The 13,263-nt window shown below is 32.7% G+C and overlaps 1 protein-coding gene across 11 annotated transcripts in view; it reads right to left on the bottom strand.

Annotated features, from left to right (window-relative positions):
• Positions 1 to 13,263, bottom strand: part of LOC106668016 (ankyrin-3-like) — a 117,443-nt gene that overhangs the window by 6,062 nt on the left and 98,118 nt on the right. For 7 of the 11 annotated variants that reach the window (XR_002909841.1, XM_024224856.1, XM_024224854.1 and 4 more), the window contains 9 exons: positions 10,624 to 10,813; positions 10,417 to 10,552; positions 8,006 to 8,188; positions 7,801 to 7,945; positions 6,498 to 6,692; positions 6,258 to 6,442; positions 3,020 to 3,176; positions 2,868 to 2,963; positions 2,133 to 2,243 (listed from right to left, as the gene is read on the bottom strand). Coding sequence is in view for 9 of the 11 variants with exons in the window: in XM_024224856.1 (XP_024080624.1) it covers positions 2,133 to 2,243; positions 2,868 to 2,963; positions 3,020 to 3,176; positions 6,258 to 6,442; positions 6,498 to 6,692; positions 7,801 to 7,945; positions 8,006 to 8,188; positions 10,417 to 10,552; positions 10,624 to 10,813 (1,398 nt within the window). In the remaining 2 variants the exon portion in view is untranslated. The remainder of the gene's footprint in view (positions 1 to 2,132; positions 2,244 to 2,867; positions 2,964 to 3,019; positions 3,177 to 6,257; positions 6,443 to 6,497; positions 6,693 to 7,800; positions 7,946 to 8,005; positions 8,189 to 10,416; positions 10,553 to 10,623; positions 10,814 to 13,263) is intronic. The other 4 variants (XR_001340694.2, XM_014396387.2, XM_014396379.2 and 1 more) reach the window with 1 other exon arrangement.

Consider the following 13,263-nt stretch of genomic DNA (forward strand, 5'->3'; position numbering starts at 1 on the left):
CCAGCAGTCCAGGACACTAAATTTTGGGCCAAGGTAACCAGATAGGCATTGCATACTCTTCGCCTCATGACCATCAACATGGATCAAGAGGTTGCACAACAGAAATGCAATTATTGTGAGTTATTGAGTACTCCATGGAAAAAGTATTGGAGCCTGAAATACATATTAAAAAACGAATACAAAAAAGGAAGAATACTAGGCACTTGCGTTATGCCAACCTTAACGTATGGTGCTCAAACCTGGCCTCTAACAAAACATACTATGGATAAGATGTCTGTCACTCAAAGAAAATGGAGCGAAGCATGTTAAATATAAAAAGGAAGGACCGATGGAGAAACGATAATATCAGAAAGAAAATAAATGCAAAAGATGTAACTGCGAAAATTAGACTAATGAAGTGGAATCGGGTAGGTCACGTGATTCGTTCTCCAGATGGGTCCAAAAAGGCAACCAATTGGACACCACACTTATCCACTAGGAGAAGAGGAAGACCTCAGAAACGATGGGAAGACAATTTTTAGGAGTTTGCTGGAGGTTCGTGGTGAATACTCACAAGAGATAAGACAGCTTGGAGGGAAAAGGCTCTAAATAGGGCTGGTTTATAAATGACTGTGGCATGAAAGAAGAAGAAGAGGTAGAAGAGAAAGAAAGAGAAGGAAAAAAGAAGAAGAAAAAACTAAAAGAAAATCAATAATTTTTTTCTCTGTTTCAATTATGTACATATTATAAACCAATAAAAAAGGCTTATTTATTTTATTGAGTACTCCGATTGGGAAACTGATATAAAAGGGGATGATTTGCAAAGCAAAGTCGGTCAACTCGAGGAAAAACTCAACTCGATGACTCATCACAGTTAAGTAAAGGACTCAGTAGGGTAGTAAGCGACAATCCTGGAAGATGCTGGATGATATAGAAGCTGGTATTGGCGAGCATCATTTGGAATAAGTCATATTACGATTGAGGAAAAGTTCATTCCAGAATTAGTAGTTGACTTGCTGTAATTGTTTGTTATATTAAGTCGGACAAGCGTTACAATATTTATGGACATATCTCTCTCACTGTATTTTTGGAACCTTACATAAAATTAGTTATGTGCATACACATTGCTTAGTGATAAGTGCAAAGTGTCATCACTGATAGCAAATTAAAACCCTACATTTTTTAATCTTTGTCACATTAAAATAAACCCAAACGATATGTTGTGAGAATTTACTCTTGGACTGATTTGCCGAGGAAACTTGTCATTTTGTTTTTGGAGGGGAAACACTCAACGCTTAAAACTAAAAAGTTAAAGGTAGTGGTTGAAAAAAATGACGGTTCGTTAAACATTTAGTCGTACTGAGATACTTTCGTGAAATGAATAATCTACACAGGGGGGCACTTTCTTCGATTATAAAACATCAAAACATGCAGTAGTTCGCAAAATTGTTTAATTAAGCGAGAAAAAATATAATTTTATAGCTTTGGTTTAATTTGTAAGACATTTCGCAAATGGGAAAAAAAAATTGTAAGTTTGAAAATTTGTGTAATCCATGTCAAGGCAAAGATAAATGAAGAAATGTAGCAGAATGAAGATCACCGTTTCTTAGGTATACATTTTTTTTCAAGATAATATAAACCTGAAGCTGAAAGAAAAAATTGTATAAAGTAGAAGTTTGGTTTTCCTAAATTTAGAAAAAATATATAGACAATAAAAAAAATCAAATTCATCCCAATTTTTTCAACAATGACCTAAAATATCTCTACTTTATCAACAGGCAAATATCCTCAATTTTAACAATGTTGAAAATGCATATAATTTTTCATATTAATAATTTATGGTATTGTTTATAATAAAAAATGTTATAAAAAGAGAAAGATCTAGCATTAAAATCAGCTAATAATAAAAAAATTAAAAATAAAGATAACCATTGTTTAATAATTTACAAGTTTTTGATTAAAAAAGTAAAATGAAAGAGAAGTAATAATAAAATAGCTTTGAAATAAAACACTAAATAAGCAACACTGATGCTAGGATATTCTATTTAAAAAAAGGGGTCATCAGGCATCATATTACAGGAGAGGGGGGTTGCGTTTTTATGAAACTGAAGAATCAGATGCAAGCGAAAATCATTGAGCGTTCGAATAATTACCGTCATGGACACCATCAAGTGAAGGTGACTGCCACATACTATTGTCGGGCTTCCAATCTCCATTTTCAACTACATCATCTACAGACTTTTGGTCAACGGAGTCGACCCATCCTGTTCAAAGGCACACGTTCTTTCATTTTTGTTCATTTTTTTTGTAAACATTGGGGCAACTAATACATTTTTCTATGAATGCTTTTTTTTTCTTTCTTCGGTTTATGTTTTCGTTTTAGGTGTCTACTGGTTAATTGAGGTGACATTTGCTTTTCTTTATGGTGATTTGGAGAAACGAGTAGGCAGATTATTCTTCATTTTTACAAAACTGAAGTTCCATTCTTGTCCCTAATGCAGCAATATTAGCTTTTATATTGAATACAAATAAAAATTAAAGCACATGCTTAAACGGCTGACATATAACAAATAACATTGTCATAAGCTGTTGAAAGCTAGCTTATGTTCTATGAAAGTTTGAAGTTTTTACAATCTTCAGTTAAGCATTTTTACAGCCAGTAGACACCCTGATTTTTTTTTTTTTTTTTTTAAAGAATTTAAACGAATTCACTTGCAAGCTAGCAAAGCTCAGCAAGCTCAAACGCTAAAAAAAATCTAAATTGCATTTTTTCTTTCCAATAAAACATAAAATCTATAGAATAATTACCATTTTTTCTTTTGTTTTATTTTCCTCGTCGAGAAAGAACTGAATAATTATTTGTTCAGATTGATTAAAAATCTACTTACCGTCGTGTATACCGTCAAGAGAAGGGGACTGCCACATGTTTTCTTCCTTCCACTCTCTTCTAATGACTTCAGTTTCTTTCGGTTTTGAAGCCCATCCTGAAATACGGCGAATTGAGACAATCGGCCAAAACTTGAGTGGTAATGGTACATACCGTTGGATGCGTTGTCCAACATGCTAGCCATTTGGACCTCGTTGGCGATAAAATTGGCCGTTATCTGTTTCTCCTCTCCGGCGTATTTGTCAAAAGGCTCTGAATTGATGTTTCCTAATGTGCTCGAATTGCTCATCTCCTCCAAATATCCAGATTCCTTAAAAAAATAACTAAAGTTGAAACAAGAATGCCTTGAAACAAACAACCAATCTAGTTAGAATTGTAAATAATATATTTAGCATCAAAAAAAAAAAAAAAAAAAACATTTGAGGAGGTTTGGACTGCTAATAGTTATCTGCGATTATTGATCAGTCATTTACCAGGTCTATATTATGTCTCATTGGTTTACATTTCATTCAAACATATTTCAATTTCACATCATCTTCAGTGAGGAACTGAACCGTATGAGAGTAGACAGAACCAGCAAGTTATTCATCTGCGATTATTGATTGGTCATTTACCAGGTCTGTACTATGTCTCATTGGTTTACATTTCATTCAAACATATTTCAATTTCATATCATCTTCAGTGAGGAACTGAACCGTATGAGAGTAGACAGACCCAGCAAAAGTAATCGAGCATTGATCATTCCATTAATTTCCAATGATTTTTAAATAATAGTAATTATTCAATCCTTTTAAAAAAAAAAAAGATAGTTCCTACACACAGTAAGTTGTTCCAACGTTCCGGATTTTGAGCCCTTAGTTCAACATGAATTGCAAAAGTGAACCCGCTGATACCCCACCAACGTTCCAATGAGAAGCTGGTTTTTTTAATGGCTCAATTTGAACGTGCGAAAAGCAGTAATTATAACACAAGTAAATATTATAATGGTAAATATTGATATAATAAATATATTATAAATTAGTGATTAAAGATAAAAGATTAAAAAATTAGAATAATACCTTAATATTATTAAATTATTATAAAAATAATAACAATTAAAATAATTATTTTAATTATTTGGACGTTTAATATTATTTATATACATATTTAAAATGGGAGGTAGATCAAAATCTATTATTTTTTTAGAGATTAATGCATTTATCTCCTGTTCAATTTTACATTTTTTAATTTTAAATTTCTCAAACCATTCTCTCGATAAGTTTTTGCTTTATGAGTTTAGTACATTCTTCAACAGGGATATTTGTGAATAAATTAGTAACCCAAAACCCCCAATTTTATACGGTACAGACAAAATTCACAAGGAAAACAAACCTATAAGACCTTTTATAATTCCCCGTGCCATAAACTTGCAAGTACAATTAACAAAATAATTAAAAATCACACCAATTTCAAACCTTTGGTATTAACAATTCTTTAGAATTGATAAAAGAATTAAATAACATCAATATATCCAACAACTGTTTTAGTGTCATTTGGCATTACTAATTTATTCAAAACTATCCCCATTGAAGAATGTACTAAACTCATAAAGCAAAAACTTACCGAGAATTCTATTAACGAATTTGTAAAAAAATGATATAATAGATCTCTTAAATATATGCCTACTATCTAATTATTGTAAATTCAATAATAATTTTACGAAATGAAAGGGTTACCAATGGGGTCTCCATTATCCCCACTTTGTGCTGAAATATTCTTGGATAATTTTGAAAAAAAATCTTTTCAAATCAAAGAACAAATTAATTAAATTAAACAAGAAGGTTTTAGAATAGCTTTTAGACGTACAGGTTCACTTAAAAATATCCTCTCAAAAATTAAAGACAAGACAACTTGACAATAAGCGGGGTTTACCAACTTAATTGTAATGATTGTGATATTAAATATAAAGGACAAAGCGGTAGAGAAATAAAAACGAGAGTAAAAGAACACTTGCCTAAATCGAACAAATTTTCAGAATTTAAAGACCGTCTAAAAGAAACAAAACATAATTTCAATTCAAATTTAAATACAAAAGTGTTACATAGTTTCAACAAAGGGAGAGAACTGGATTGGTTTGAGAAATTTGAAATTAAAAAATGCAAAATTGAACATGGAGATAAATGCATTAATAATATAATAGATTTTGATCTACCTCCAATTTTAAATATGTACATAAATAATATTAAACATCCAAATAATTATCTTAATTATTTTAATAGTTATTATTTGTATAATAATTTAACAATATTAAGGTATTATTCTAATTTTTTATCTTTTATCTTTAATCACTAATTTATAATTAATTTCTTACAGTATTTACCATTATAATATTTACTTGTTGTGTTATAATTCCAGCTTTTCGCACGTTCAAATTCAGTGCCAGGGGGGCCGCGGTAGCCGAGTGGTTAGTGTGACAGACTCTCCTCGTTTTTAGACCCCACGGTTGTGGGTTCAATTCCCGCTGTTGCCTCTGGCCTTTTTTTCACGATACCCTTCCCCCCCAAAACGAATACGCATAATAACATTGTCATTGGCTAATATGCAAAGAACATAAAGCCATTAAAATAAAATTAAAAAAAAAAATTCAGTGCCATTAAAAAACCAGCTTCTCATTGGAACGTCGCATTGTCGGGGGGGGGGGGGTATCGGCGGGTTCACTTTTGCAATTCATGTCAAGAGACGTGGTTGTAGAAAACCTTCAACCTGATGATGAGCTAAGGGCTCGAAATCCGGATCGTTCGAAAACAACTTACTGTGAGTAGGAACTATCTTTTTTAAAAAAGGATTGAACACTGCACTCACTCCATCATCATTCATCATTTCTTTCGTCTCAAATCAATGAACACATGCCGACCTGATTGATCACTTTACTACATCCACCTTTTCTAATTGGTTTATTTTTCACTTTAACATGTTTCAATTCCACGCCATCTTCAATAAGGAACGGAACTGTACAAGAGTAGATGGATCTAGTAAAATGATTTGTAGTATGGTTGTTTGCAATCATCCTGGCCTATCCTTGCTGTTTTGGTTCATCAGGCGGCATTTTGCCATCATCAGTAGACCCAGTAGACCTAATATGACAGCCCATTATGCCCAAAAGCCTCTTATGCATTCAAGACAGAGGTGACTGTTTTTTTTTTTTTTTACATTCATCTCGAATGTGTAAAAGAGAAATGAAATTTAATGGAAAAACTGTAAAATACACACAAAATAAAATCCTAGTCTGCCTATACTCGCTATGATTGTAACGACAAAATTACAGGTCTATTCTGCATACCAAGAATTCAGAAATTCAAGTTACACCGTTGAAAAAATTTAATTTTAAGAGATAATTAAGATAAATTATTACCTGATTTTGATGGAAGCTATCGAGCAACAAGCTGTCCTTGCCAGTTGTGTCAAATCCAGATTGATCCAGCGTCACGTTCGCTACAGCCTTCTCAATATCGTCCGTAACTACTTCCATGTCCCGTACGCATTTTTCAATAACATCTTCACGTCCGATATCTCGCAGGGCTTTTTCCAGCTTATTACCTGTAGGTTTTGCGATTATATTTTTTAAATCTATTTTATAAAATGTTGCGAATACCTGTTGCTTGCGGTCCTAAGTTGGTCCTCCACAGTTTGATGGCTAAACTCGTCCTTTCAGGCGAAGTGTGAACTTCTTGTTTTATTATGTCGATATCTTGATCGCTTATTCCTAATTTGAGGGCTAGAGGTTCCCAATCGTGTCCGAGAACCTGGCATAGGTCTGATAAGACCATGTTGCCTCTTACCATCGTTTCTGAAAAATTCAAACGCTGATTTTTTTTCTCCTTGTATATACACGACAGCCACATTGTTTTGGGATCGCGTGGCTTTTGAACTTCAATAGAGTAAAAAAATAGTGACACAAGAAATTCAGGCAACTCACTCATCAAGAAAACAACCGAAGAAACAGTTTTTCAAATAAATTATTCATCCTCCTTAACAAAACACAGTTACTATACAACAAACTGGCTTCTCTAAAATATCATACAGTAAACACATCGAACAAAGCATAGGACAAATTTTACAGCTAGTACCAAATATTTACATTATTTGCATTACCATGATTTTAATATCGATATGCTACTTTTCCATGCCGCATGCGCAATAACACAATTTTTTTTAAAAATATTATTTAGCATAGCAAACTATAACTTATTGCCTAAGATTTTCCTATTCACTCACCATTTCTTTAAAAAAACGAAAAAAAAGGCAATATTACACTCAAAAAATTATTTAACATACAATCGTTTTCTATCTTTCATATTATACAGGGTGTCCCAGAGAAAGTGCGAAAAATTTTTTTTAGGTAATAGTATTTGCAACAACTTTCAACGTATAATCCCTATAACAAATGTGAGTCCCTGACAAATTACAATTTTTTGTTAGTTTTTCCATTTCCACTGAGATTCGGATCATAATTAATTAGGACTTTTTGGTTCCATTTTGAATGTAGAATCTACTGGCAAAGTTACACTCAAGGTCTTGGAAGATAGTGCCATCGTCAAACCCCCCCCAGTCCATCATCTAGGGTGATAACGCCGTTTCGGCTAAAACCATTCTAATAACATTAATGGTGCGTGCTTTCCTAGAAGCTTGTAAAAGTACTGCTGCTACAATGAAAAAACTTCATATGAATTTTTACTATTTTAGTTTTAATTGTAGAGCAAACTATTAAACTGTTTAATCCAATAAAGCTTGTAAAATATTAATGATTGTTTACAGTAAAAAAGTATAACTATAAAAAAATGAGGCTAAAGAAAAATACACTTAAGTAATGAATAGACCAGCAAATTTTTCAAACAGTAAAGCACAACATAGCAACTAACATCAACATAGCAAAGCAAATACTGATATGTGATTACCAGGTGTAGCATTTCTCGGAAGAGAATACGACCTATCGCTAAGATAGAGATCACTTCCGTACGGTGTTCCGTCTTTTTCAATATTTTCTGGAAGGGCGATGTTTAAGGTGCAAACTGCGGACTGCAACGGTTCTCCTCGTGCGAGCTAAGAATAAAACAGTCGTATTAACGAACGATACTATTTAGTTTAATTATTCGATAAAACCTTGGGTTGAGACATAAATAGAAGTCTGGCGACTGGTTTGTCGTCGACATCTCTCAAACGGACAGTGAACGGAAGCCGGTTTTCTCTGAAAGCAGCGAAATTCACGCTCAACTGCTCACCAGATTTTGTCACAGGGATCAAGTTCCCGGCAAACTCGAGATAAATGTTTTTCCCTTCGAGAACCTGAAAATTATCACTATTTAATACACCTGCGTCTAAATACTTAACAAAAATTAAAACAAGGATGTCCAGCGAGGGTGTTTTTAAACTATAACAGATAATAATTATTCAGAAATCGTGAGATGCGGTCTGGTGTGATGTAGGTTTCAGAAAAACATTTTCTTTATTGTGCCAATGTTTCGATCTTTATTATCACACCAGACCACATCTCACAATTTCTGAATAATTATCGATTAATGGTCACTATTCACCACACATATAACAGATAATGTTAAAATATTTACAACGATGAAAGTGTTTTATTTTTAATAAATAAACATATATAATCTTCTTAAGATAAAGGCTAAGACGTACAGAATCAATAAACGTAGGGCTCAAAGGAAAAATTTTGTAAGAAGATGGCTACTCAGCCAATTTAAAACAACTAAACCATCAGTAACAAGTTTAAAGTTACTGGAAGTTCAGCAAAAATAAAAATGTCAAGAATATTTAGTCATCCACCCAAGGCATATTCTTAAGCTGGGTGCACAAAAATAACCCTTTCGCAAAACTTGTCTCACGGATATCTAGCCAGGACAGCAAACCTTTGGCGCAAGGATGTTTCGTGATGAGTCAACTGGCTGTCAGTTTGTTTCTCTCTGAGTAAACACATTTGTCTCGAGTCTGAGAAAGAACCAGGACTGCATTCGACTAGGATGCTAAACATAAAACTCATCATAACAAGAACATGAGAGAGGATGCGTGGAAGGAAATGAACATCAAAATGGGACAAAGACAAAAATTATAGCCATGATAGCAAACTCTGATGCAACAGGAAGTTATAAACGGCTTGTTGCTGGCATGTTTGTCTTTTGCAAACTGATGGCTCATTTTCTTTTGCCAAACATACAGAAAAATGTTTCGCCTTGTGGAAATGGTTAACCTGAGATGGTGTTTCGCGAGTGATTTTTTCGTACAATGGAAACCAAGCTTTAGAAATTCAGTAATCGCAAGCCTCCAGGAAGGAACCTGGTGATTCAAAACTGACAGAGAACATGATGCTTTTTCAACACATTTACAGTGGGTATTCACCATTGTTATTGACGATAGCAACCTTACTGATAGGGAAATCACTGATAGTCTGAAAATTCCTTTAACTTGGAAGAAAACAGATTTAAATTCTTTCAGCTTTGGTAGAAAGAAAAATAGTACAATTAAAACAACTAACAGCAAAAGCAAATGGTTAATGTCCCATAATGATTTGGTTATTTTCCAGTAACATGGACAATTTCATAGATAATGATTCATAAACTGGGGAAATAGGCTAGATTTATAGCATAAAATTTGTTGATCAGCCTACTGCCATTCTTTCATACATAAAAACGAACTTGGAGAAAAAAACTCGACTGGTCCTCAACAGCTAAAGATGTTATTCGGGTTTGAAAAGTATAATAAAAAATTTAAAATGCTCGGTGGAAGCAAACATATAGATAAATTACTAAAGTCCTTCTTGGAAGATATGACTTTATATGTGTACAAATGGTAGTAAGTCAGGTGAAGAAATATAAAAGCAGGAACTCCTCAAGAATCAGATCTCTAATTTCACGACCCACCAGCAACCGAAAACTCATACCTGTATACTTGAATAAGTCTGATTTGGAACTCTCGTACAAATAAACCTATGCCAAGCTGTCGCCAATAATGTACCAAAAATTTGCTTACTTATATTTAAGACCAGTACTGATATACGACAGCTAAACAAGCTGCTGCTTCCTCAAAGATAAATAAAAGTGCAGATATTCCGGAAACAAAAATTTCAATGAACGGGCACTCATCTACAGTAGCTACCTCCTTTAATGACAAGTTTTGCATTTTACGGTAAAAAAATATAGATTTCTATACATTTTAATCCTATAATGGAACCTTTCCATAGTGGTCATGAACACTGCTCTCAGCCCCCAGAGGAATTCACCCCTCTAGAATGGACATAAACAGTAGAAATATATAAAATGTCCCTATAAAAAAATATTTATAATTTTATTTAATTTACTTATTTATTTTTTTAAAAGTCAAAAATGATTTAGGAAGGGTTCAATATTGTTTTGACACAGCTGTTAAATTTTTTTATTGCCCTTTCGTAAATGCTACTTTTTTTGAAAGCAGGCTTTAGACTCCAACTAAGACTTATACAAGAAAAGCTGTGCTATAAAAAATAAATTAATTAAAAAATAATAAAATAAATAACTTTTTACCTCCACATCACGACTTTTTGCGACTTCTGTAAAGTTTTCCTGGTGTTCGAGAGTTTTTTCCTCCCTGTCATCTGTCATTACGAAAATCCTCAGCCTAGCAACAAGCGGGTCGACTCGTTTAGCATAAACGACAAACCTGGGTGATAAAATAATTAAAAAAAGAAAAGAAAAACCAATTGAATGAAAGAAAAAATTGCTTGGACTTACTTGGCCATAAAAGGAACGTGGCTCGCTTCGTTGTAAAGCTGAGAGGCCATGTTTGTGGCGTTGCTTACATTTCTACAGTCCATCAACCAAAACCTCGCTGAAACTGTGGTCGTAAATGATACGCAATCTTTGACGAATGTAAGCGGTGTTGATCCAGTAACATCTTCCCATTGAGCCTTCGCGTTGCCTCCTTTAAATAAAACAAAAACTCACATGAATAACATGCATTTTATATCATAACATAAAACACTGAATGAATGAATAATAATATTTATTTATGTAGAATACAAACTCAAAATATACTCAAAATATCTATGAAAATACTATAAAATACTGAAATTAAAAAAAAATGAATAAATTAAAAAAAAATAAAACAATAGAGAAGAAAAAAGAAAAAATCAAAGAAACAGTAGTAATAAAAGCTAACAAAATAGAAAGATAAAAAAGAGAAGATAATAATAATTAAAATACGGAAATGAAAACATGATTATAATACATTAATAATTAATGTGTTGGACCAGCTCGATTCTGTAAGTCCAAGCGTGGCGAGCAATTCTGATGAGAGGGCGTCACAGATAAAACATTGTGTGATATATTAAAAAAATGGTTGAAAAATAGTAATATTAACAATAATAATTAACTGTTGAACATTCAAATTTCATACAGTATATTTCATTTTATTTGTTTCTCTATTAATGATAATTATAACTGATTGAGAGTTTTTGTTAATGTATGTATGTATATTATGGGCAACAAACACCCTCTGCATACATGCAACAATTCTGCTATTTTTTTTTCTCACTGATCTCGTGTTTTTTTTGTTTTTTTTTTCTTCTGTTTTCTTAACTTGCTAACCTCTCATTGTCACCTCAGGTTGTCAAATTGTTAATAAAAGAAGATAACATACAGGGTGTTCGGCTTATGTTACGGTGCTACAAACTTTGCCAGTAGATTCTACATTTAAAATGGAACCAAAAAGTCCTAATTAACTACAGTCCGAATCTCAGCAGTTTTGGAGTTATTCCACTTTTTCTGATTTTTTAAGATTTCACGACCTTGCTTCAAATAAAGAATGATAACTCCAAAACTAAAAGGATTTGGACAAATCCGATGATACCATTCAAAACTACATAAAATCTCCAATAAGATTTGATCAATACTAAACTTGTAAATGTTCGTGAAATAAGTGGTTTAGTAGTGAGAACTTTGAATTTTTTTTTTAAGTTGAAAAACTTGTTATGGTGTTTCTAAACTACTATTTCCAAACCTAGAGACCAGCAAATTTCAGAAAACGTACTCCTTTTTAGTGGTGTAATTTCTTTTTTCAAAGATGAAGAAATTGATGGAGGAAAGGAAAAAAACCGTGGCTGAGGGATTGGTAAGGTGGAAAATTTGAAAAACAAAACTTAAGGTAATTTTGAATGAATTTATTAAACGTTTTTAAAATTTGGGTTTGAAACCGAAATAGTGCAAGTGTTTACTCATTACCAACACGACTGCAATCTTTGATTAAAGAATCATTGTATTATTATTCTCCAAAATAAAAGAATTTCAAGATTCACAAGGTTTTTACTTATCTATGTGATATCTTGTTAACACTGTGGCCACTTTTTCTAATGAAGAATAAGCTGATATTCATCTTATGTACAGGTTTTGCGGGTTTAATGCAATGGCAGTGTGTCGAAAATGCAATGCAGAGGGTGGAGAGTATTTTGAATCAAAATTAAAAAACATTTAATAAATTCATTCAAAATTTTATTTTTTTTTATTTTTTTATTGTTATTAATCCTTCAACAATCCTTGTTATTAATCCTTACCAATCCTTCAACCATGGTTTTTTCTTTTCCTTAAATTTCTTTGTTTTAAAAAAAAGTAAATAAAAAAGCTATTGCACCAATAAAGAGGATACTAAATGGAGTATGATTGCTGAAATTTGCTGGCCTCTAGGTTTGGAAATAGTAGTTTAGAATCACCATAGTAAGTTTTTCAACTAAAAGAAAAAAATTATTTTTCAAAGTTCTCGCTACTAAAAAGGGTATTTCACGAATGTTTACAAGTTTAATATTGATCAAATCTTATTGGAAATAAGATAACTAGTTTTCAATGGTATGAACGGATTTGTCCAAAACCTTTTAGTTTTGGCGTTATCATTGTTTATTTGAAGCAAGGTCGTGAAATTTTAAAAAATCAGAAAAAGTGAACTAACTCCCAAACTGTTGAGATTCGGACCATAGTTATTTAGGACTTTTTTGTTCCTTTTCGAATGCAGAATCTACTCGCAAAGTTTGTGAAAAGCTGGTAGACAACACATGCATCTTTTACTCGAGGTGGTTAGTTGATTCAACTAGTTGAATGAGTGAGGAAGCAAATGTTTTGAAATTACTCGAACCCCTTCAAACGCACAACTTGTCTGCCTAGGAGACAGGGTGAGCAGACATAAATGTAGCCAACTTTCTCATCTCCACGGATTGACAACTCAAAAGACATTACCTCTTCACACCAGCCTAGTTGAGCCAACTGAATTCACCAAGATTTACCATTGGTTTCAAATATGGAACAGTTTATTGAAGATATTCAGTTAACCCAGCAATACCGGAGGTGTAATAAATATTGTGAGAAAATTAAAAAAAGTGAAGCTTG

Source organism: Cimex lectularius, unplaced genomic scaffold (assembly GCF_000648675.2).
Source record: "Cimex lectularius strain Harlan isolate CLEC.00 unplaced genomic scaffold, Clec_2.1 scaffold88, whole genome shotgun sequence".
Lineage (NCBI taxonomy): Eukaryota > Metazoa > Arthropoda > Insecta > Hemiptera > Cimicidae > Cimex > Cimex lectularius.